Source organism: Stegostoma tigrinum, chromosome 40 (genome assembly GCF_030684315.1).
Source record: "Stegostoma tigrinum isolate sSteTig4 chromosome 40, sSteTig4.hap1, whole genome shotgun sequence".
In the NCBI taxonomy this organism is placed as follows: domain Eukaryota; kingdom Metazoa; phylum Chordata; class Chondrichthyes; order Orectolobiformes; family Stegostomatidae; genus Stegostoma; species Stegostoma tigrinum.
Genome location: NC_081393.1, coordinates 4,768,479 through 4,790,298, shown reverse-complemented (window position 1 = coordinate 4,790,298; position 21,820 = coordinate 4,768,479). Strand labels below are relative to the sequence as shown.

Sequence of the window (21,820 nt, the reverse complement as noted above, 5' to 3'; positions counted from 1 at the left end):
GGATAGCTTCAGCATTGCTGGCTCTGGTATGGAAATCCTGCTGGAGATGAAGGCCACATTCATCTGGAGTTTCAAAGTGAGATTTCTACAGGTATGGGTTTATGTTGTTGTTTACAATTTCTGACCCGAAACAAGCCTACTTTAACCGTAACACTGAGCTGCAGTTGAACCCGGGACCATCTCTTACATGGGGCCAAGTACACTCACGTGCTGTGCATTCAGACAGGGCTGTGAAAGGAGGGCTTATGTTGCAATGGACTACATACATCAAACAACCCTGAACAAGAGGCATTCTGATAAAGTTGTAACTTGTTTGAGTCAAGACGCAACAACATAAAATGATTGAATTACACTTTATTTTGTTGGTTCTCTCTCTTCATTCCAAAAATTACATCTCGGAAAGGTTTACCTTGAGCCTTGATTTACCAAAGGCGTACAATTTTCCAAACCAGGTTAAAGAGATCAAGAACCCGAGAGATGCCCCAGCTTCGCAACAGCCATTGCCAACAAGATCAGTGGATGTTCTACCACATATGACACGTGGTACTCAATACTTATCAAAGTATTTGCAGAACGTGTTCTTGTCTGTAGTCAGATCTGTCAATGGTAGGAGCACCTTGAATATTTCTTACTTTGAAGTAGCGCTGGTGACTTAGAGAAATACCCGGGCTGACCAATAAGCCCTACTGAAGAGGATCCAGGGCCAAATTTCCTCATTCTGGAGGAAAGCATGTGGTGCGTCTTAAATGTCCATCTCAAATTGGGCATCATCTCCTGTTAAGGCAAAATACACAGTGTTCATGACTCAAAAAGGTTCACGCAACAATCAGACAATGGTTGTTGCCCTGGCCTGGCCTTTGCCCACACCTCCCAAACCAATGATTCAGGCAAAACTCACTTCCGAGAGGGAATCGCTTCCACCGTTTTCCAACGCCTTGGTCCTCACATCCAACATGCAGGGACAAAACAGGCAGTGGATTTGTTGAGAAAAAGTAACACAGGTAGATACTGTGACTGACACACATGCACACAGTCACTTGATCACCTGGTCATTGGGAATGCAAGCCTCACTGATTTTCCCCCTTCTGTTAGACCACGAACATGATAGGTCCAAGTGGTGTCCCAGTTGCCTCCTGGCGTGAACAGCAGTTGCTGTCTCAACACTTCTGGACTGCAGTGAGACCTGAAATGTGCAGCAGTACCACCCGAGTACTGAAGAAATTGCACCAGCAATTCACAGGATTCAACAGGAGGAACATCACATAAAGCCTCATGTTGGTCCCTGAAGCCAGATCATCAAGCTTTCGGACAAAACACCCTGCCAAATCAGGTACAAAGAACAGCACACTGGTTCCAAAGGGCTAAAAAGTGACCCCTCTTCCAGCAAAGTTCCTTTTAAATTACACAGCAGCTCCAAGGTTCCCAAGAGGTTTTGCCCATGTCGACTGGCATGGCGACAAAATTACTTCTGTTTTGGAAGCTGCTGCTGCTCCTCAGCTGTTGGAGGCCTCAGTCCTGAGGGCAAAAACAGACTTTTGTCCGCCAGGTTCTGCTTGTTGAACCTGTACGTGACCAGGATTCCAAACAAACAAGGACATAAGCACCACCACAAAGACACTTGGAAGCGTTCCTTCAAGTGTAGCACCATTGACCTTCATGAGTACGAGGAGTGCACTACCAAACATCTTAAAATAGTGACACCGGTCTCTCTCAATGTCCTCATGACCTGGGAGAGTAGCAGAATAGTAACCAAGTAAAAGAAGCAACCACTGCACTCTGGGTGCCATGACTTTATGGGATGTCACACCTCGACATGCCTAAAGATCTGTTTGAATCAAGAACCTGCCCAGTACAAACGATGTCAAGACCCTAGTCAGACTTGTCCACGAATTCAGAGACAGCCAGCCATGAACAAGACAACACAAGGTGGCGCCTTAAGTTTGGGTAGTCAAAACCTATAACAACAGTGCTGGTGTTAAGTGGATAATGCAAACTAACAGAGTTACATTCCTGCAACATGATCTTCACGGAAATTCTCCTAAATATTCTGGTTCCTATTACTTACCACCAGCTGCCTTCTCCTCGTGATTGTTCACATGGTTTGTTGCTGGTTTCACCTTCTCTGTTGCATTTAGGCTTGTGACACCCCGAATTTTTGGAAGATCGCGTGGCGGAGTCCTGGCAACTGGAGAATTGCGGCATTCCATGAGAAACTTACGGTCATAAATAATGCGGGTGCCTGCAATAGAACAGCAACGCTGTGGTCAGAACAACAGGGAACAAATATTATTCATTCCAATCGCGCAGACATTAGACTCATCAGGCTCTGCTGCACCATGGAACATAAGCTGTTGCAAGTTTTATTTCGTTCACAAGAAAGCAGAATAATCCAGGTGGGATTCCATGGTGTACTGTCAGCATCAATGGGATTGAGTGTGAATTATTTTCCAGTTATACTTTCAGTCTTCTGATACAGCTTGACAGACTCAGCACAATAGAATATTCATCAGTTCACTCAAAATGACGGATATTAAAAATTGCTTGCAATAATGTTCTCCCCAAGGCACGTTGTTTCAAATGCTACTTCTCAATAACACTTCACGGTTTTTCTTGTTTTGGGCACAATCCCGTCTACTTTGGCATGGTCTGGTTTCTTTCTGCACCCAATTCTCTAAATTTTGGCTCAAATTTTGATACAAGTAATTGACTTTTATGGGAGCTTAGCCCTTCCTTACACAAGAATAAAAGGTATTATTGCGTATAACAAGCAAAAAGACACTTTTCACCATACAAGTAGGTCAGCAATAACACATTTTTCATTAATACGAATAGGCTGTAATGCAATTGATGAATAGTGGATGCTGCTTGGATACGCAAACTTTCTGCCGTACAAGTACAGCAATTTTCTATCGCACAAACTCATCCAAGAAACACAACTAACGCATTTTACGAGAACACCTGTATTTTTGTGTAAATGTGGCAATAAATCTAAATCGCATCAAAATCTTTCTACGACATTAAGATCGCAAGAGGACTCGATAGCGTAGATGTTCAGAGCATGTTTCCCCTTCTGGGAAAGATTAGAACTGGGGGAAACAGTTTAAAAATCAAGAGCCTTCCTTCAACAGGGAGAAGCAGGATAATTTATTTCTCTTAGATCGTTCCACGTTTTTGGAACACTTGCCCAGGATTCAGTGGAGGTGGGGTTACGGAGTAGTTTTAGTGTAATGTTGAGGTTAGATTCTTGCCTGCCAGGGTGGGGAGATGGGGGTTGGCGGTCAACACTCCGCAGGGGTGGGTGAGAATGTGGAGCTGACATCACAACCAGATCAGCCATCATTTCATTGAATGGTACAGCAGGCAAGGAGCCAAATGGTGTTCTCCTGCCCTGAATGCTTAGGTTCATTTTCCTGCCAGCTTCAGCCAAAGCACACAAAACAAACAAAGGAAGTGAGATGAAACCGACCTTTTTTCAGCGATCTGAAAGGTAAGCCTGGCTAACTGGAGAAGTAGAGGCTTAATAGGCTGGGGCATTTTTTCGCTGGCGTGTTGGAGGCTGAGGGACAACCTTGTGGAAGTTTATAAAATCACGTGGGGCATGGTGAGGGTGCATTGGGGGAGGGGTGGAGAATTCTAAAACTAGGTTTAAAAGGTGAGAAAGATTTCAAAAAGACACGAGGGCTAACTTTTTCACAAATTACAACATTGAAAAGGCACCTGCATAGGTGTACGAAAAGACTGATTTATCATCACTTGTACCAAAATACAGTGAAAAGCTTTGCTTGCTGTGATCTGCCTGTCCCACTCATTAAAAGGATGTACAGATCAAAGTGATTTAGAAGCATACAAATTGCATTGCAGATGACATTGTTTGAAGCTAGAGTCCATTCATCAGTCTATTAACAGCCTGAAACTGTTCCTGAACCTGCTTGTGCACGTGTTCAGGATTCAGTACTTTCTGCCTGATGGAAAAGGTTGTAGGAGATCATCACCAGGGTGCGATGGGTCTTTGATGATGTTGGCTGCCTTTCCACAGTAGTGAGCCATGTAAATAGAGTCCATGGATGGAAGGTTAACTTGCATGATGGTCTGAGCTGCGTACACAACCTTCTGTAGTTTCATAGAGTCCTGGGCAGAGCAGTTGCCGTACCAGGCCCTTATGCACCAGACAGTATGCTTTCAATGGTGCATCTGCAGAAGTTGGTGAGAGATCTTATGGACATACCAAATTTCCTGAGCCACCTGAGGAACAGGAAGCATTGTTGTGCCTTCTTGACTGTTGCATTTACATGGGAAGTCCAAGACAAGTCGGTAATCGGAGGAACTTGATTCTCTTCACTCTCTCAGCCTCAGTTCCGTTGGTGTAAATGGGAGCATGTTATCCTCCTCTCTTTCTGAAGTCGACAATGAGTTCTTTAGTTTTGCTGACGTTGAGAGACAGACTGCTTTTATTGCACTGCATCACCAAGCGCTCTCTCCCGCTTCGGTATTTTGACTCGTATTTGTTCGATATCCATCCCACAATGCTGGTGCTGTCAGCGACCTTGAAAATGGCATTTGTTCAGAATTTGGCAACACAGCTGTAGGTGTTCAGGGAGTACAGAAGGGGGCTGAGGGCAAATCCCTGGGGGGAACAGTACGCTTTATTGTGGAGAAGGTGCAGTTACCAATCCTCACTGATTGTGGCCTATGAGTCAGAAATCTGAGGATCCAGTTGCAGAGGGCAGAGCCTAAACCAGGGTCATGCAGTTTTGAGTTCAGTCTGGAGGGGATAACAGTGTTGAACGTGGAGCTTCAGGAAGGGGTTAGAGCGATATGTGCCAAATGCTGGCAAATGGAACACTTGCCAGGTTGGCATGTCTGGTCAGCCCAGTTGAGTTGGACCCAACTATCTGCTTCCATGGTGTATGACTCTGTGACTGATGCTGTCATTCAAGACACTGGCTTTGGCACCCAACTAAGTCACTGGCAATCAGATGGAAGTCTGAGTTACAAGGACTTCACCAAGACAGGTGTGGTTACTCTTAGCCTAAACCAATGTTTTCAGCAGCACAAGCAAGGTGCCTTTGTTAAATTCATTCACAGGATGCAGGCATGGCTGGTAAGATCAGCATTTATTGCTCATCCCTACATGTTCTGCATAAAATGGCGAGATACAGTAATCCATCATAGGGTAAAACAGGCCCTTTGGCCCAACCTGGTCCATGCTGCCTGCTCAGTTCCAACTGCCCACATTTGGTGCCCATCACTCTAAATCCTTCCCATCCATGAACCTATGCAAATGCTTTTTAAATGTTGCTATTCCATTTGCCACAATCATTTTCCCTGGCAGCTCATTTCATTTACACACTAATCTCCGCGTGAAGAAATTGCCCCTCAGGTCCTTCTTCAATCTGTGCCCTCTCACCTGAGACCTATGCCCTTTACTGTTCAAGTCCCCATGCCAGGGGAAAAGACGAGAATTCATTCTATGTCCCTCATGATTTTATACACCTCACTAAGGTCACCCCTCATTCTCCCACATTTCAAGGAATAAAGTGCTATCCTGGCCAACCTCTCCCTACATCGCAGACCTACTCATCCTGGCAACATCCTCGTTTATCCTCTTTGCACACTTTGCACTTTAACTATGTCTTTCCCACAGCAGGGTGACCAAAATTGTACACGATATTCCAAGTGTTGCCGTACCAATGACTTATACGGCTGTAATAATTTCCCAACTCCTGTGCTCAGTGCCTCAACCTGTGAAGGTCAGCATGCTGAATGCCTTCTTCACCACCTGTGATGCCACTTTCAATGAACTATGTACTTGCACTTGAGGCCCACAACACTCCATAGGACCTTACCATTTATGTATAAGTCCTGCCTTGGTTTAGCTTTCCAAACTAGAACACCTCAAACTTATCTGTATTGAATTTGCTAATCCTCAGCCCACTTCCCTCTCTAATCAAGATCTCTCTGTAATTTTTGATAACCTTTGCTATCAACAACACATTGCAAACTTACCAATCATGCCTTGTTCATTAACATCCAGATCATTTGTGTAAGGAAAGGTCCCAGCACTGTTTTCCCCTGTGGCACACCACTAGCCTCAGGCCTCCAGTCCGAGAAACAACCTTCAACCATCACCCTCTGCTACCTAACATTCTGCCAATTATGAATCCAATTTGCTAGCTATACCATGGATCCCACGCAACCTAACTTTCATGACTAGCCTGCCATGGGAGACCTTGTCAAAGGCCTTAATAAAGTTCATATAGGCAACATCCAGTGCTCTTCCCTCATCCATCCTCTAGGTTACCTCTTCAAAAAAAAGCTCTAAAAGATCTGACTTTCCGTGCACAAATCCATGCTGATAATCCCAAATCAGACTTGACTATCCAAACATTGGTTCATCCTGTCCCACAGTATTTATTCCAATAGCTGCCTACCACTGATGTCAGGCTCACTACCCTGCAGTTCCCTGGCTTGTCTTTGTTACTTTTCTTAAACAATGGAACATCAGCCACCCTCCAGCCTGCTCGAACTTGACCACTGGCTAAAGATGAAGAAAAAATTACTGCAAGGGCCTCTGCTATTTCTTACTTAGCCTCCCACAACTTTAGACTTGATCAGGCCCAAGAGCTTCATCCACCTTAATGCACTTAAAAGACTGCAGACACCTCCTCTCTGGAAACGTATACGCAGTCCAAAACATTCCCTTGTTTTTCTTATTTCCTTAGCATCGATGATTCTCTCCTCAGTAAACAGCGAGGAGAAATATTCATTAAAAATCTCCGTCTCCTGTGGCTCCACACATAGATGGCCATAGTGATTTTTAAGGGGCCTATTCTCTCCCTAGTCACTCTTTTACTCTGAATATAGATAAAGAATCTTTTGGCATTATCTTTAACCTTATCCGCCTGATCCATCTGATGCCCTCTTTGTGCTCTTCTGATTTCCCCCTTAAGTGCGCTCCTACACTTTTGTCATCGTCTAGGAATTCACCAGCTCAATAGCTTAAACGCAACTTCTTTTTCCCGACCAGAGTATCAATATCCCTTGTCAGCCAGGGATCCCCAAACCTACAAGCTTTTCCCCTCACCCTAACGGGGACATTCTGTCCCTGGACTCTTGAAATCACACTTTTAAAAGCCTCCCATTTGCCAGTCATTCCTTTTCCTTCAAAAAGACCCACCCAACTGACCATCCTAGATCCTGCCTAATGGCCCCAAAATTGGCCCTGGTCCAGTTCAGCACCTTAACCTGCGTACTTATCCTATCTTTTTCATAACTACGTTAAAACTAAGAGTGTTATGGTCATTGGACCAAAAGTGCTCTCCAAATGACACGAGTCACCTGCCTGACCTCATTGCCGAAGAGGTCTCCAGTCTTGTGCCCTCTCGAATACAGCCCTCTACATGCCTCCTTGAACTGCTGCAGTCCATATTATGGAGACACCCTTGATGCAGTTCGGGACTAAATCCCAGCATTTTGACCCAGCAACACTGAAAGAACAGTGATTATAGATCCAGGTCAGAATGGAAACTTGCATGTGAGGATACTCTCCTGCATCTGCTGCCCTTGTCCTTCCAGTTGGGTTGGCAAAGTGCCTTCTCTGAAATCTTGGTTAAATTCCTGCACAGCATCTTGTGCATAGCCCTCACTGCTGCCGCAGAGTGTCAGTGGTGGAGGGAGCATCAAACAGGCTGCTTTGCCCTGCCATCAAGCTTCTGGAGGATTGTTGAAGCTGCACTTATCCAGGCACTCCTTTTGAATTGTGCCTTGTAAATGGTGGTCAGGCCTTGAAGAGTCACAAAAGAACAATTTTGCAGATGGACTTGTGGTCACTTCAGTTATATTTTCTGTAACCAGCTAACAGCCAGGGATTTGATATGAATAAAAGAATGGCCAGGCTTTCTCCTGTTAGAGATGGTCTTTATTATCTGGTTATGTGGTGAAAATGTCACTCTGCAGCTCAAGCCAGAGTCTAGTCCAGTTCTTTCTGCTTGCAGGTAATTTACTTCTGAAGTTTTACGTAAACAAGCACACAATCTCTCACACATTATCCAGCTGCTCCATTTCCAAGTCTTAATCAATGTTATCAGCTTCTGGCTGTGCTTTCAGTGGAAAGCAAAATAGTGCCAACTGCAATCATCTTTTTGTGGTGTAACAAGTTTATGTTTGTCATGGCGGCCAGTGATACATTGTGAAAACTGGACTCAAACAGTGCCCACATTTGGTATTATATTATCGGCTGTAGGACTGAACATAATCATACTATAAAAGGTATGTTCTGCCAAGTGTGCAAGGATGTTCTTGTGAACACAGTCTTTTAATCAGGAAGGTGAGCTGTACTGTTGAGGAATTTGACTTTGTCCTTTGCTTGAATATTTTGATCGTGCGTAGTTCTGTTATTCCATATGGTGACAATGAACTAAGACTACTTCACTATGATGGGGCACAGATGACAGGCGGGGATGGGGACCATAAAAACCAATGCAAACATCAGAAGATATTCAACACACCCAATCCTCTCTCCCATGATTCTGAAGCTTGTGACAATTACATTGACTAGAGCAGTGACTGAGCGCCCCAAGAGGAAAACATACACAACAGCAAGGACTGAACTTTGATAGACTCAGTCACCTGCAGCATATTTGTGCCCTCTGTCCCCATGATCTCTATCCTTGTTGACAATAAAGCTTGTTAAATCTTTGCTGTGAGCCAAGAGATACTGCAAAACCAGATACCCATTCAAACTTATCTTGAACAAAAAACATGAACTCAAGGTTACCAGAAATATTATCCAGTTGCAGATAATACTCAAAGACAAAACATGACCACCTCTAGTAAAAGAGAACTATTTCTCCCAACAAGGAACTTGCCATCCTAAATTTGTACGACATAGTCTGACAAGGTTTCATTGTCAAGTTAGCAGTTGTCTCCCCTTGTCCTGTTACCAGGATGGCGAAGGTCCTGGGCCGTGTTTATCCCTCAAGTAATCCCCACATTTGTGTCCACCTTTTGACAGAACGCAATAGGGTCACAAAGGGATACTTATGAGACCAGAAGCATTTAGAAATACCGATCAGACCCGCCAAAACAGAGGACATGCAATTTACAAAGAATGGGTTATGGAACAATCACATGCGAATAAATGAATGAACTTCCTTGCAGACAACAAACTGTGCTATCTTTAACACAATGCATTGGCATGACATTATGTTTACAGACAACTGCATCATATGCTAAAATGCGGCACTTCACAAATTTGCACAGAAAATATATTGATTTTAATTTGCGTGAAACAGACTAATTAGAAATAGGCAAATGCTGGTCTAGCCATTGATACCCACAGCCCTTGAAGACATTTTTCAAAAATGGAGGGGCGAAATCAAGCATTATTCTCGTCAAGATGCTATCTCTGCTGCTAATCACTGTAGCAATGGCCTTGCAACATGATTAGACAAAATAAGGAGGTGACATCAATCATTTGGTGGCAAAGGTAAATACGGTGGACACTAGAAATTTGAAGTCAAAACAGTATGCTGGCAGTTCTTTTGGTCATGCATCCATCTATGGAGACATAAGTTCAGGTTAATGAACTTTCACCTGATCCTTCACTGCGCAGCCTCCATATAACTTGAAGAGGCATCTGACATTTCAGAGGGAAGCAAGGGCTGGGAGAAGATACCCCCTGTTGAAAATGGTGCTTGGTGTCGTGGAAACCAGAGAGGTGAAGGATTAAACTACCATATTTGGCTGAATGAAAACTCCATGGAACAAATTTATGTTCTTCACTGGTACTCAGTTCTAACGCATTTACAATCTGTCTTGGCTAACAACTGACTGACTACAAGTTTTAAATACATGTGGGCCCACTCAGGGCCAAGGTTATATTTCGTTTCAAGTTTTCTGTGTGTGCAAAGTGGAGGGTGAAGTTTGTCCCTCTTTTGGAGAAATATACGTTGGATATCTTCTTATTATTTAGCCATGGAATTTATGCTCATCCAAGATATTTCATCAGAACATTGCATTTCTATGTTTTGTTAAAATTTAAGATGCCTCATCTAATGTCTCTATCAAACGGTCGGCAAATCCAACATCTACTTCCTTTGGCGGGGAAATATTTTCAGAGCATTGTCTGGACCCTTACAATATTTGAGACTGGGCTGTGATTTACCCAATTGCAGGTTTTTTTTTTAAAAAAACTATCAGGATGAAAACGGCCTTGTTTCCTGTTGTGACAAGGTCAAATCTGAATACGAAGCACCAACGTGAACACATTCAGATATTCAATAATCAACCTGTTGGTTTATCACACATCTCTGGAGCAGGTGGGCCTTGAACCCAAGACTCCTGGCTCAAAGCTGAAGGCACCACACTGCTATTCTGGAAAACTCCTACTCAAATATCCATTCTGTGCATTTAGTTGTTTGAGGCTTAGGAAACAACTAATCATCACCAAGTTCCAAATGACAACCTAACTGAACCTGTCCAGTACAGCGGCTAAGCTAATCCATTCTTTGACAGAGCAAATGAACTGTCTCAGCTGATGACATTATTCAGTTAAGGAGTACATCTCAAACAGCACCTTAACCTGTGTTCTTGTTGAACGTGTTCAAAATTGAGAGAGAGTGATTGATTCGCAGTCAGTTCAGAAGACAAGATCACCTTCTCAATCACCCTTCAGCTTATCCAGCTGTTGTCATGTTTTGAGCAGAGCAATGTTTCTGAACAGAGTCTAAAGTTGAATCAAAACAATGAGTCTTGATCCGCTTCAATTCCAGGGGTGCCAAATGCAGAAACTTGGCCAGAGACCATTCTATGGTTATCTTGGATTATGACATTGTTCGCCCTAACTTTCTTCTGTTTCTCCTTCATTGTTCACTGCTTGCTGAAATATGACCCCTTTGCACAAATCAGTCAGTAATGGAGTATTCATCGAAGTACAAACTCTGCTTCATGAAAGGGCAGATTCTGGACTTGGCTGAAGCAAAGTTAATCAGCTAAATGGACTGACTGCTAGTCTGAGAAATGATTCATCGTTGCATGACAACCACCTGGCCTCAAGTCAAGATGCAAAAATGTTTGCCAACGTGATGCGAACAGCCCTTTCATCAAATTCCCACACTTTGGAAGCTGGCTGTTTGGCCCTTTAAGTCCACACTGACCCTGCAAAAAGCATCCCACCAAAATCCACCCCCTACCCTAAGCCAGCATTTCCCACTGTGGCAATTTAGCACGGCCAATCCATGTCACCTATGCATCTTTGGACTATGGGAAGAAACTGGAACACCCAGAGAGAACCCACACAGACACAGGAACAATGCACAAATTCCATGCAGTCAGTCACCCGAGGCTAGAATCAAACCCAGGTCCCTGGTCCTGTGAAGCAGCAGTGCCAACCAATGAGCCACCATGCCACCCCAGGGTGACCAGTGTCCTCTGGGATAAGGGCCAAGAGTTTTGCAAAATCCCAGATGCCAGATTACAATTGAAAACAAACTCAGCCCCAATCCTCCCCTTGCTGATACCAATTCAAGCTCTCCAGTCTGAAGATCAGAAATACCATTCAGATTCCACATGGTTCAGCTGCTCATTGACCTCATGGAAAAGTAAACATCACTTAAATAAATTAACTTACAGGGTTATAAATGTTTTCCTCAATACAAAATGGAATCGAAAGGAAAACAACTGCAGCACAGAGGCCAGTAGGCCCCACTTATGTGTACTTGCTCTCTCTGCAACTGTCACTCCAAACCATCCTACACACGATGTTTAAGAGAGAGATTGAAATTTCTGATTACCAATGGTCTGTAAGGTTTTCAGGCAGTTCAGAGAAGGTTCACTAGACTGATCTGGAGTATGGAGAGACTGCTAAATGACGAACGATTGTGCAGATTGGGTTTGTATTATCTGGACTTCTCGAGAATGAGAGAGGACTTCACTGAAACAAGCAAATTTTTTAGTGGACAGGGCAGGGTAGATGCAGAAAAGTTGCTTCCCCTTGTGGGAAGGGTCATGGACCACACTACATCATCCCAGAATAAGAAGTCACATATTTAAAACAGAGGTGAATTTTTGTTTATAAAGCCATAGAGGGATGTTGAATCTGAGTCATTCAGCATATTCAAAGCAAAGACAGACAGATTTTTCATCAGGAAAGGAATCAACACTTATGGTGAAAAGGTAAGATGGTAGAGTAGAGGATTATCAGATCGGGCATAATGGCATTGAATGATGGAGCAGACCCGAAGGGTTGAATGGCTTCGTTCTGCTCTTATGCCTTGTGGGGGAAGGTAGGCTTGAAAAAAGAAACCACACCAGGCTTGCCAGGAGCATATGCACCATTTTCCTCACTCTGTCCCTCAATAAGTATTGCACTTTTTATGATCAAGGGGTATTTGGAACTCAGTTCAAAGAAAGCAGTGCGAGAGAATAATCCAGACACATTCCAAGGCAAGTGAGATAACAGGAGGGACAAAGTAGCAGAAGAATAGGCTTTGGCAAGTAGTGAAAGGTGCTATGAAAATATACGGTCTTCTTCACTTGACACTGTCTCCTGTAATCAGAGCCACCCTTACGGATTACAAATACCTCTCAAAACGTCAATGTTGAAGGAACTGTGTGAAGTTGGGGATCACTGCGTCAGGTTTATTACTTTACTGTGAACTTGCCCATACAGTGCATAAACATTAACTCACTGAGGTGACAAGTTGAGAAGCCTGAAACCCACTCATGAGCTGTCAGCTCCATAACATCCCGGGGTTTGTTAATACTTGCAATCTGCTGCTGAGGGGAATTGGAAAGACACCCAAGGAAACGGAATGGCATGGAATACCCAATTTCTGCCCATTCTTTGGATCTTGAAATCGGCTGGGATGGTAGCTCGTGGGATACTTAAGGAGGGGTGCTATCTGAAACAGGATTTGTTGCACTTGTAATAACTTGCTCACTTTGGTCCCCACCTGACCCAGACTGTCTCGTGTATCACATTCAGGAACTGCCACACCGCAGGTGAGTGCTTTTACAAATGACATTAACCAGGTGAGGGTTACTTGCTGAGTTGGGGGATTTACCCATCACCAGCACGTATAGACTGCTACAACAGGCTGAACAGAAGGTGTCATTCGTTTGACACAAAAGCTAATGCAGCAATCCAAACACAGAGCAGCATTGAGAACATGGCAAAGCCATAAAAGATGCTATTGTAATGCCACCAAATCCAGGCCTCTTCAGCCAAGAGAGTGGGATTGCTCCAAGGCAATGGCTTCCCTACTTCAAAAACACTCGGATCTGTGCTGATGTGTGCCTCGTTAAATGAAAAGGTAGAGATGACCACAAGCAGTCACTTGAATGTACTGCAACAGCAGAAGAGTCTGGCAGCATCCAGAGTGTCTGTGTCACGCAGTCATCTTCAGTGCATGACAATCACCCTCAGGGGAAGTGAGAAAAAGGTGCTCCAAACATCATCTGCCCAGTCTATTGCAGCAAGTCACACATTAAGTGGCTGAATAACATGAAAATCAGAGAAAGAAAGATTATTTACCTTCAGATCTTGACACTAAATCTCATTACCTACAGCACTGAGAGAGATAGGTCTTGCGAATTCAAGTTTGTAAAAACAAGACATACGTGGCTTCACTTTTCTTGAACAAAAGACATCAGACTTAACAAATGTCTCACAAAGCTGCTTAGTCGCTGAAACATGTCGTGTGCCCATAATCAGGGTCTACGCACTCACCCTCAACAATCTCAAGGCCATGAGAGAATAATTCTATGATGGTTTGAATCAACTCGATCAGACCATGATGTTCAGTGCTAAGCTCATGATCCTGGAAGATTTCAACGCCAACGTAGCAGAGTACAGACTATTAGCAAGTAGTTCTGGGCAAACAGGGGTTTAAAAATCTCACAGCAATGGCCTAGCATCCCTGACAAAATGTACTGAGTACAGTCATTGAATTCCCAAAACAATGCTCAGTCAAGCTGCTGAGTACATGAACACTTGGATCTCAGGTTAAAAATGTGACACAGGATCAGCTGCTATCACTGTAGAATACAGGGATTTCCATGATGAACTAACTATCTGTGCAAGGTGCAAAATACTGGACTGATCATAGGTCAATTAGAGCAATCCTTAACTGGCAAGCTGCTCCAACTCGGCACAAGCAACCAAAAGCCATCTGAAGTCCCTCCAGGATGGCTGATCTGAGAAATATTACTTGCTGCAAACAGTTTCAGAAGACGTGACCAGATGCTCATAGCTCGCACATCCTACGACAGCGAGAGACCATGTCAGAAAATCGAGCAAATTTCAAGATGTCAACAGTCAAACAACCTTCTGGGACAGAAGTGTGTCAGTGCGCATCAGCATTGGTTTGATGAAAATGAGTGAAGGTTCTCTCAAATCCTGCAGGGCGGTACAAAACGACAGACAAATCCAACCTCTCCCTCCAGAAGAGAGTTTGGGCATTTGAAAGCATGGTTCAGAGAGAGCTGCATATAATGCAAGTTTGTGAGAAAAGAAAGCGATGGAACAGTAAGAACAAGACGACTCCCATAACTTAAACAAAGCTTTTAACTTCCATGACATACGTAGGTGGAATCTGGATGACAGGCTCCAAACCGTTCCTGAGTGACAAGTTGTCCTGAGTCCAACATCAGGCAGAAACAAGAGGCTCTCGGCAAAACAGTCGAGCAGCCTGCAGAACAAGCTTCCTACAATCAACTTGTAAGACCCTCAACTAGATTCCTCCATGACCATCCTTGAAAAAAAAGAGTGATTTGCCTGCATCTGTCGATGAAATCAAGAAAGTCAATACGCAGAGGAATTCAGGCAAGGCTTGACAAAAAGTGGAATCAAACCCGGTAGAAATGTTTAAAGTGGTGGGCCCTGATAAGATATAGGTCTTTGATGATATCTGCTTCCCAAACATGGAATACAGAAAAGATACCAAACACCTTTGACAACATGACCAATGCTCCCTACAAAAACAAAGGGAGCAGACTGGCACCTACAGAACTCTCCCTTATATTCACAGCAGGGAAGAGTTTTGCTTGGAGGACTGTGATCGGGATCCTTTGGAGTTGGAGATGAATCTAGCCAAGGCCCAGTGCAGGTTTCAGCATTGTGGCCTTGATATTCATAGTGACACAACTTCAGGAAAAATACCCAATGCAGAACATGAACTTCGATTACTTTACTTTCATTGACAGTGCAAAGACTCAAACTCTATCTGTAACGCAGACTGCAAGACAATGTTGGAACAATGTATATGCAAACACTTGTAAAGATCAAACAGCAGTCCAACAATGGACTGACAGCCCAATCCTTTCAAATGACATGAGGTGGTGTTGTAGTGGTTATGGTTATGTGTTCTCACGAGTTACTCAGAATCCTAGGATAATGCTCTCGCAGCACGGATCCACATGCTACCATGGCAGATGGTGACGGTGAATTCAAAACCAAAAATTTGGAACACGTCATGATCCAAACAGCAATTCAGTGACCATTATTAATTGGCGTAAATCTACCAAGCTTACTGATGTCTTTTCAAGAAGGAATTCTGCCACTTCACAAGATCTAGCCTACATAGGGCTCCAGATACAAAGTAACGTAGCTGACCCTCAAGTGACGTGTCACAGCTCTTAACCTGCCTTGCATCAAAAATGGAACTCGTTCCCAAAAACAGTGCCCCACCAGTGTGGACTGCCATAGATCAAGGTGGCTTCTCACCACCAAGTTCTCAAGGGTAAACAGAGGTCAGTAATAAATGCAGTCCTAACCAGTGACATTCACATCCTGCATAAGAACAGAAAAGAGGAAGTCACATAACACAAATGCACTGCTGGCTCTTTCAAAGTGCTAACTGGTGTGTCCCACTCTCTTCCTATTTCCCAGACCCTGTAAGTTTTTGTCCTTGGGGTACGTATATCTCATTCCTTTCTGAAACAAAATTCCAAATTTGCTTTTGCTGCTTAAAATTCCCAGTATCTCCACATCAAACCCCATTCCCACCTGTTCAGAAGTAAAAATCCCACTGCAGCGTTTTCAAAACTGAATTACAGCTCATTTCAATACGAGGAAACATTCTCCTGTTCAACAAACTCCCGAGAAAGACAAAACAGGGAAATGTTTCTCCAGATAATTGTGCAACTGAATGGAGAAAGAGCTGTCGTACTGCCTAGTCTTGCAACATTCTTATGCTGCCACAAAGTGCTGATCATATCATGTTCAGATAGCATACAACAAAACAGAGAGAGGAAGGGAAAGATGTCAGCACCAAGAGGAGAATATCACCCTGAATGATACACATTTTAGATTCCAACATTAGCAAGTCAGAACCTTTCAAACTCTAACATGTACCTCATGGTCTGCAGAATTCCCAAGAGTCATCTTTTAAAATTCATTTCAAGTGAGGAGAATATACTTAATGCTGGAATATCCAACAGCAACATTGGTCCATAATCATGATTATTTGTGTTCAATACATGGGCAGCAAATGATCAGTGCTGAAAATGCCCAGCACGCAGATTGGTTGAGCAAAAAAAACAGTACCCAGCAGTGCCCTCATCCTAGAGTCAGAGAGTAATGAGTGTCAGGGACTCATGTCTGTTGCAAGGAGTGCTGCACTGTCAGAGGTGTCATCTTTTGGATGAGTTATTAAACTACCCTGTCAAATAGGAGGAAGAGTCCATCATTAAGGAAGAAATAGCAAGACATCTGGATATAAATTGTGCCATTGGGAGCACTCAGCATAGGTTCATGAAGGGTAGGTCATGTTTAACTAACTTGGTGGAATTCTTTGAGGACATGGCTTGCATGGTGTTAAGGGCATGGGCCATTACGCATAGCAGAGTAGGTGGAGAGGGTAGTTAATAAAGCCTACAGCATCCTTAGATTCATAAATTGGAGCAGAGAGTAGGGAAGTTATGCTGAACCTGTGCAAGATACCAGTTAGACATGAAATGGAGAATGGTGTGCAATTCTGGTTTGTGTCTAGAATGCACTGCCTGGAAGCAGTGGTGAAGGCAGGTTCAATTGAACCATTCTAGAGGGCATTCGTGATTAACAGACAGGATTTCAGGAAAAGGTTGTGAGAATGGCACCAAGTGACAATGCTTATTTGGTGGAGGTCAGTGCAAACACAATGGGTCACATGGCCTGCTTCTACACTGTTCACAGAATGGTCACACCAAGCAACATGGCAAGGAGAGACTGGGCACACTTCAGCTCATGCTTCTCGAACCATCTGGCAGATGCCGGATGGAGCAGGACTTTACATATTCTGCTCTTGGGTTTATCTTGAGGCAAGCAAAACAGTTGAATGCGTATCTCTAGCTCAGTTCCCTCAGTAACTTCATACATCAGCTAGCATTTTGAGCTCTCAGTTCATAAGCTGAGCATGAGTGAACCTGCCCAGGTTAGCTCAGCTCAGACTTGGTTGACTGATTAACACAGAAGTTTGACAGTTGCACAATCAGAAGCTTTTCCCCCAGCTTGGAAGAGACAGTCACGAGGGGACATAGGTTTAAGGTGCGACAGGCAAGATTTAAAAGTGATGTATGAGCTAAGTTTTATTTTCACAAAGACGGTGGTGAGTGCCTGGAACTCACTGCCGGGGGGAGGCAGTGGAAGCAGATACGACTGACTTTTAAAGCGTGCCTTGAAAAATGCAAGAAGTGGGTGGGAATAGAGGGATATGGTCCCTGGAACGATGGGGGACTGTTTTTAGTTGTGATGGGCAGCATGTTGATGCAAAGCTTGGAAGGCCGAAGGGCCTGTTCCTGGACTGTAATTTTATTTACTCTTTGTGGAACAGAGTCGATGAGCTGGAATCGGAGTTTCAAAGGCTGCAATGCGTGGGGTGGGGTGGGGTGGGGGAAGAGATTACTTGGATACTGTGTTTCATGAGTAAGTCACACCCCTTAGGAGAACTAGCTGGAACTGAATTCAGTCAGGGACAAGAGGGCATGACTACGAGGGAGGCAGATGGAGGAATCCTGGAGGTACTGCTGAAGGAGCTACGGCCTTTGAGTTTGTCCAGCAGGCTTGAGAGTGGGGGGCTCTGCTGAGGCCAAGCAATCTCATCTGTTCTCTGTGGCCAGGATTGACAGTCCCCAAGACTGCCTGGTGCTTGTATTCAATATCTCAGAGATGGTTGGCTCTGCTTTGTCTAACTTGCTCGTTACCTCCTCAAACAATGCTGAGATTTGCCAGGCACGATGTCTCCTCGATGAAGCTGTGCTGGCTCACAACCTATTTTAACATGCATTTTCAAGTACTCCAACAAAAAAAACATGCTACAATAATCATGGGGGACCACCAACATGCAAGTGGAATGGGAATATCTCATCAGGGCTGCAGAGAAACTTGAGATGTAGAACACAGAACATAGAGATGGGAAGGGAAAGATCAGTTGTCATGGTCCTAGGCAGGTGAGGGGAATGAAGGGGGTGCAGATGGGGGCATCGACAGGTGGGCAGTGAAGACACAGGGGCGGTGAAGGTGTTTGTGTTAGGCTTGAGATGAGAGGGGAAAAGATCAGTTGTCATGGTCCTGGGCAGGGAGAGGGGAAACGGAGGGTGGGTGCAGGGGCGTGGGGGAGATTGCACATGCGTGGGGGGGGAGGGGTGTGTGCAGGTGGGGTCGGGAAGGTGTGTTCGTGAGCCGGGGGGGGGGGGGGGGGGTGCGCGCGCACGGGAGAAAGTGCGGGGGGGGGGGGGTGGAGAGTGCGGCGGGGGAGGGGGGGAGAGAGTGCGGGGGGGGGAGGGGGAGAGAGAGTGCGGGGGGGGGAGGGGGAGAGAGAGTGCGGGGGGGGGAGGGGGAGAGAGAGTGCGGGGGGGGGGAGGGGGAGAGACAGTGCGGGGGGGGGGAGGGGGAGAGACAGTGCGGGGGGGAGGGGGAGAGACAGTGCGGGGGGGAGGGGGAGAGACAGTGCGGGGGGGAGAGAGTGCGGGGGGGAGGGGGGGAGAGAGTGCGGGGGGGGGAGAGAGTGCGGGGGGGGGAGAGAGTGCGGGGGGGGGAGAGAGTGCGGGGGGGGGAGAGAGTGCGGGGGGGGGAGAGAGTGCGGGGGGGGGGAGAGAGTGCGGGGGGGGGAGAGAGTGCGGGGGGGGGAGAGAGTGCGGGGGGGGGAGAGAGTGCGGGGGGGGGGAGAGAGTGCGGGGGGGGGAGAGAGTGCGGGGGGGGGGAGAGAGTGCGGGGGGGGGAGAGAGTGCGGGGGGGGGAGAGAGTGCGGGGGGGGGAGAGAGTGCGGGGGGGGGAGAGAGTGCGGGGGGGGGAGAGAGTGCGGGGGGGGGAGAGAGTGCGGGGGGGGGAGAGAGTGCGGGGGGGGGAGAGAGTGCGGGGGGGGGAGAGAGTGCGGGGGGGGGAGAGAGTGCGGGGGGGGGGAGAGAGTGCGGGGGGGGGGAGAGAGTGCGGGGGGGGGGAGAGAGTGCGGGGGGGGGGAGAGAGTGCGGGGGGGGGGGAGAGGAGTGCGGGGGGGGGAGAGGTGCGGGGGGGGAGAGAGGTGCGGGGGGGGGGAGGGGGAGAGTGCGGGGGGGGGGGAGAGTGGGGGGGGGGGGGAGAGTGCGGGGTGGGGGGGGAGAGCGTGCGGGGGGAGAGAGTGCGGGGGGGGAGAGTGCGGGGGGGGGAGAGAGTGCGGGGGGGGGGAAGTAGAGTGCGGGGGGGGGAGAGGAGTGCGGGGGGGAGAGGTGGGAGGGGGGGGAGGAGTGCGGGGGGGGGAGAGAGTGGCGGGGGGGAGGGAGAGGTAGCGGGGGGGGAGAGAGAGTGCGGGCGGGGGGGGGGGGAGGAAGTGCGGGGGGGGAGAGAGGAGTGCGGGGGGGGGGAGAGAGTGCGGGGGGGCGGAGAGAGAGTGAGGGGGCGGTGGGGGGGGAGGAGTGGCGGTGGGGGGGAGTGCGGGGGCGGGGGGGGAGTGCGGGGGGGGGAGTGCGGGGGGGGGGGAGTGCGGGGGGGGGGGGGAGTGCGGGGGGGGGGGGTGGCGGGAGTGCGGGGGGGGGGGAGTGCGGGGGGGGGGGGGAGTGCGGGGGGGGGGGGGGGGAGTGCGGGGGGGGGGGAGTGCGGGGGGGGGGGGAGAGTGCGGGGGGGGGGGGAGTGCGGGGGGGGGGGAGTGCGGGGGGGGGGAGTGCGGGGGGGGGGAGTGCGGGGGGGGGGGGAGTGCGGGGGGGGGGGGAGTGCGAGGGGGGGTGCGGGCGGGGGGAGTGCGGGGGGGGGGAGTGCGGGGGGGGGGGGAGTGCGGGGGGGGGGGAGGAGTGCGGGCGGGGGCGGGTGTGGTGTGTGTGTGAGGTGAGAAGAGGCAGAAGGCGGGAATTAGGGAGGTGGGCAAACGGGGTCGAGTCAGCTCCCCTTACCCCTTGCCCCCTCACCCCGCCGGGCCTTACCTCCGGGTGTGGTGCTGAACAGAGTGCCCCCGGGGGTGGTGCTGTAATCATGCGGTAACTGGCCCGAGTCGCTGACACTCACTCGGCGGGTGGGGATGGCACGGCTCTCGGTTTTTTGACCTGGACCCGACATGGCGTCCCCCTCAGGGGGAAGGGGCCCAGCCTGTCTCTGTCCCCCTCCGGTGGGACAGCCACACTCACGCGGCCTTCTAGCCGCCGCCAACAGCAGTATCCGCCCGGCCCGGCCCGTCCGAGTTCTCCCTGCCCCCCTCCCTCAACTTCAATAACAACCGGCTTCCTCCGAAACCTTCCGGAAATGACCGAGAACCTTCGGCCCGCTGAAGCCGAACACCGCGTCATCCTCGGAGCCATGCTGGACGAACTGGGGACGTCTTCACCTGGGGTTTTCCGGAAAAAGCCGAGCGCCTGGGTTGACGGCGCGAACGCGCCCTGCGTCACCCACGGCGGGCCCTTCTCCCCCCGCCCGGAGAGCGCAAACCCCCACCCACGGCATCTCCGAACGCCGTCCGGAAATGATCGAGTTGTCTTCGCGCGTTTCTCCACCTTCACGGGCCGACGATCCTTCGGTTCGCCGCCTCCGGGCAATCTATGCGTCATCCCCGGAGTGGTCTCCGGAAACGGCCGAGCACCTTCGGCTCCTGCATGTCGAACGTGGGCGGCTCACGAGCTCCCCCAGAGGGTGTGTGAGAAGGGCATTTGGTCTTTATTCGAGTCTCCCAGATCGTGCTGTTTGTCAAATATCTATTGATCCTATTCCCATTTCCCAGCACTTGGCTCCAAGCTTGGTGTGGTATAGCATTTCATGTGCTCATCTTGTTCTGATTTGTTCCATTACTGTCAGATGTTTCGAGATACAGTGAAAAGTACTATTTTGTTTCCTAATCTGACAAATTATACCTTCCATAAATACAACAGGGTACCAACAGAATGCAAAATATAATGTTACAGCAACGGAGAAGGTGCAGAGGAAGATCAACTCAAAGGTGAGCGGCAAAAAAACAGAAATTGCTGGAAAAGCACAACAGGACTAACAGCTTCTGTGAGAGAAATCAGAGTTAAAATTTTGAGTCCAATAACCCTTTTTCAGAAGAAGCTGGTTGTAAATTTATTGGTACATATTTTCAAACTTTTGTATCTTCTGCCTAATGGCAGAAGATGGAAGAGAGTATCAGTGGGATGTGTGGGCTCTTTGATTATTTTGGCTGCTTTCTTGAGGCGGCAGGAAGTACAGATGGCCTCAATGGATGGAAGGCTGGTTTTCACGATAGACTCGGCTGTGTTCACAGCTCTCATTAATTTCTTGCAGTCTCAGGCAGATTAGTTGCCATACCAAGCTATCGTGCATCTGGTTAGGATGCTTTCTATGGCAATATTTACTCCTCGAAACATGAAGGTCTTGACCAACTCTACCTCAGCACCATTGACACAGACA

The 21,820-nt window shown here is 47.5% G+C and overlaps 1 protein-coding gene across 1 annotated transcript; it reads right to left on the bottom strand.

Moving 5' to 3' along the window:
• Positions 1-339: 339 nt before the first annotated feature.
• LOC125448027 (eukaryotic translation initiation factor 4E-binding protein 2-like) lies at positions 340-20,671 on the bottom strand. Its single transcript, XM_048522950.1, has 3 exons — positions 20,368-20,671; positions 2,066-2,239; positions 340-774 (listed from the first exon to the last, which is right to left on the bottom strand). Exons 1-3 carry the CDS (start codon positions 20,498-20,500, stop codon positions 743-745), a joined length of 339 nt encoding a protein of 112 aa, XP_048378907.1. The 5' UTR covers positions 20,501-20,671; the 3' UTR covers positions 340-742.
• Between the last annotated feature and the right edge of the window lie 1,149 nt (positions 20,672-21,820).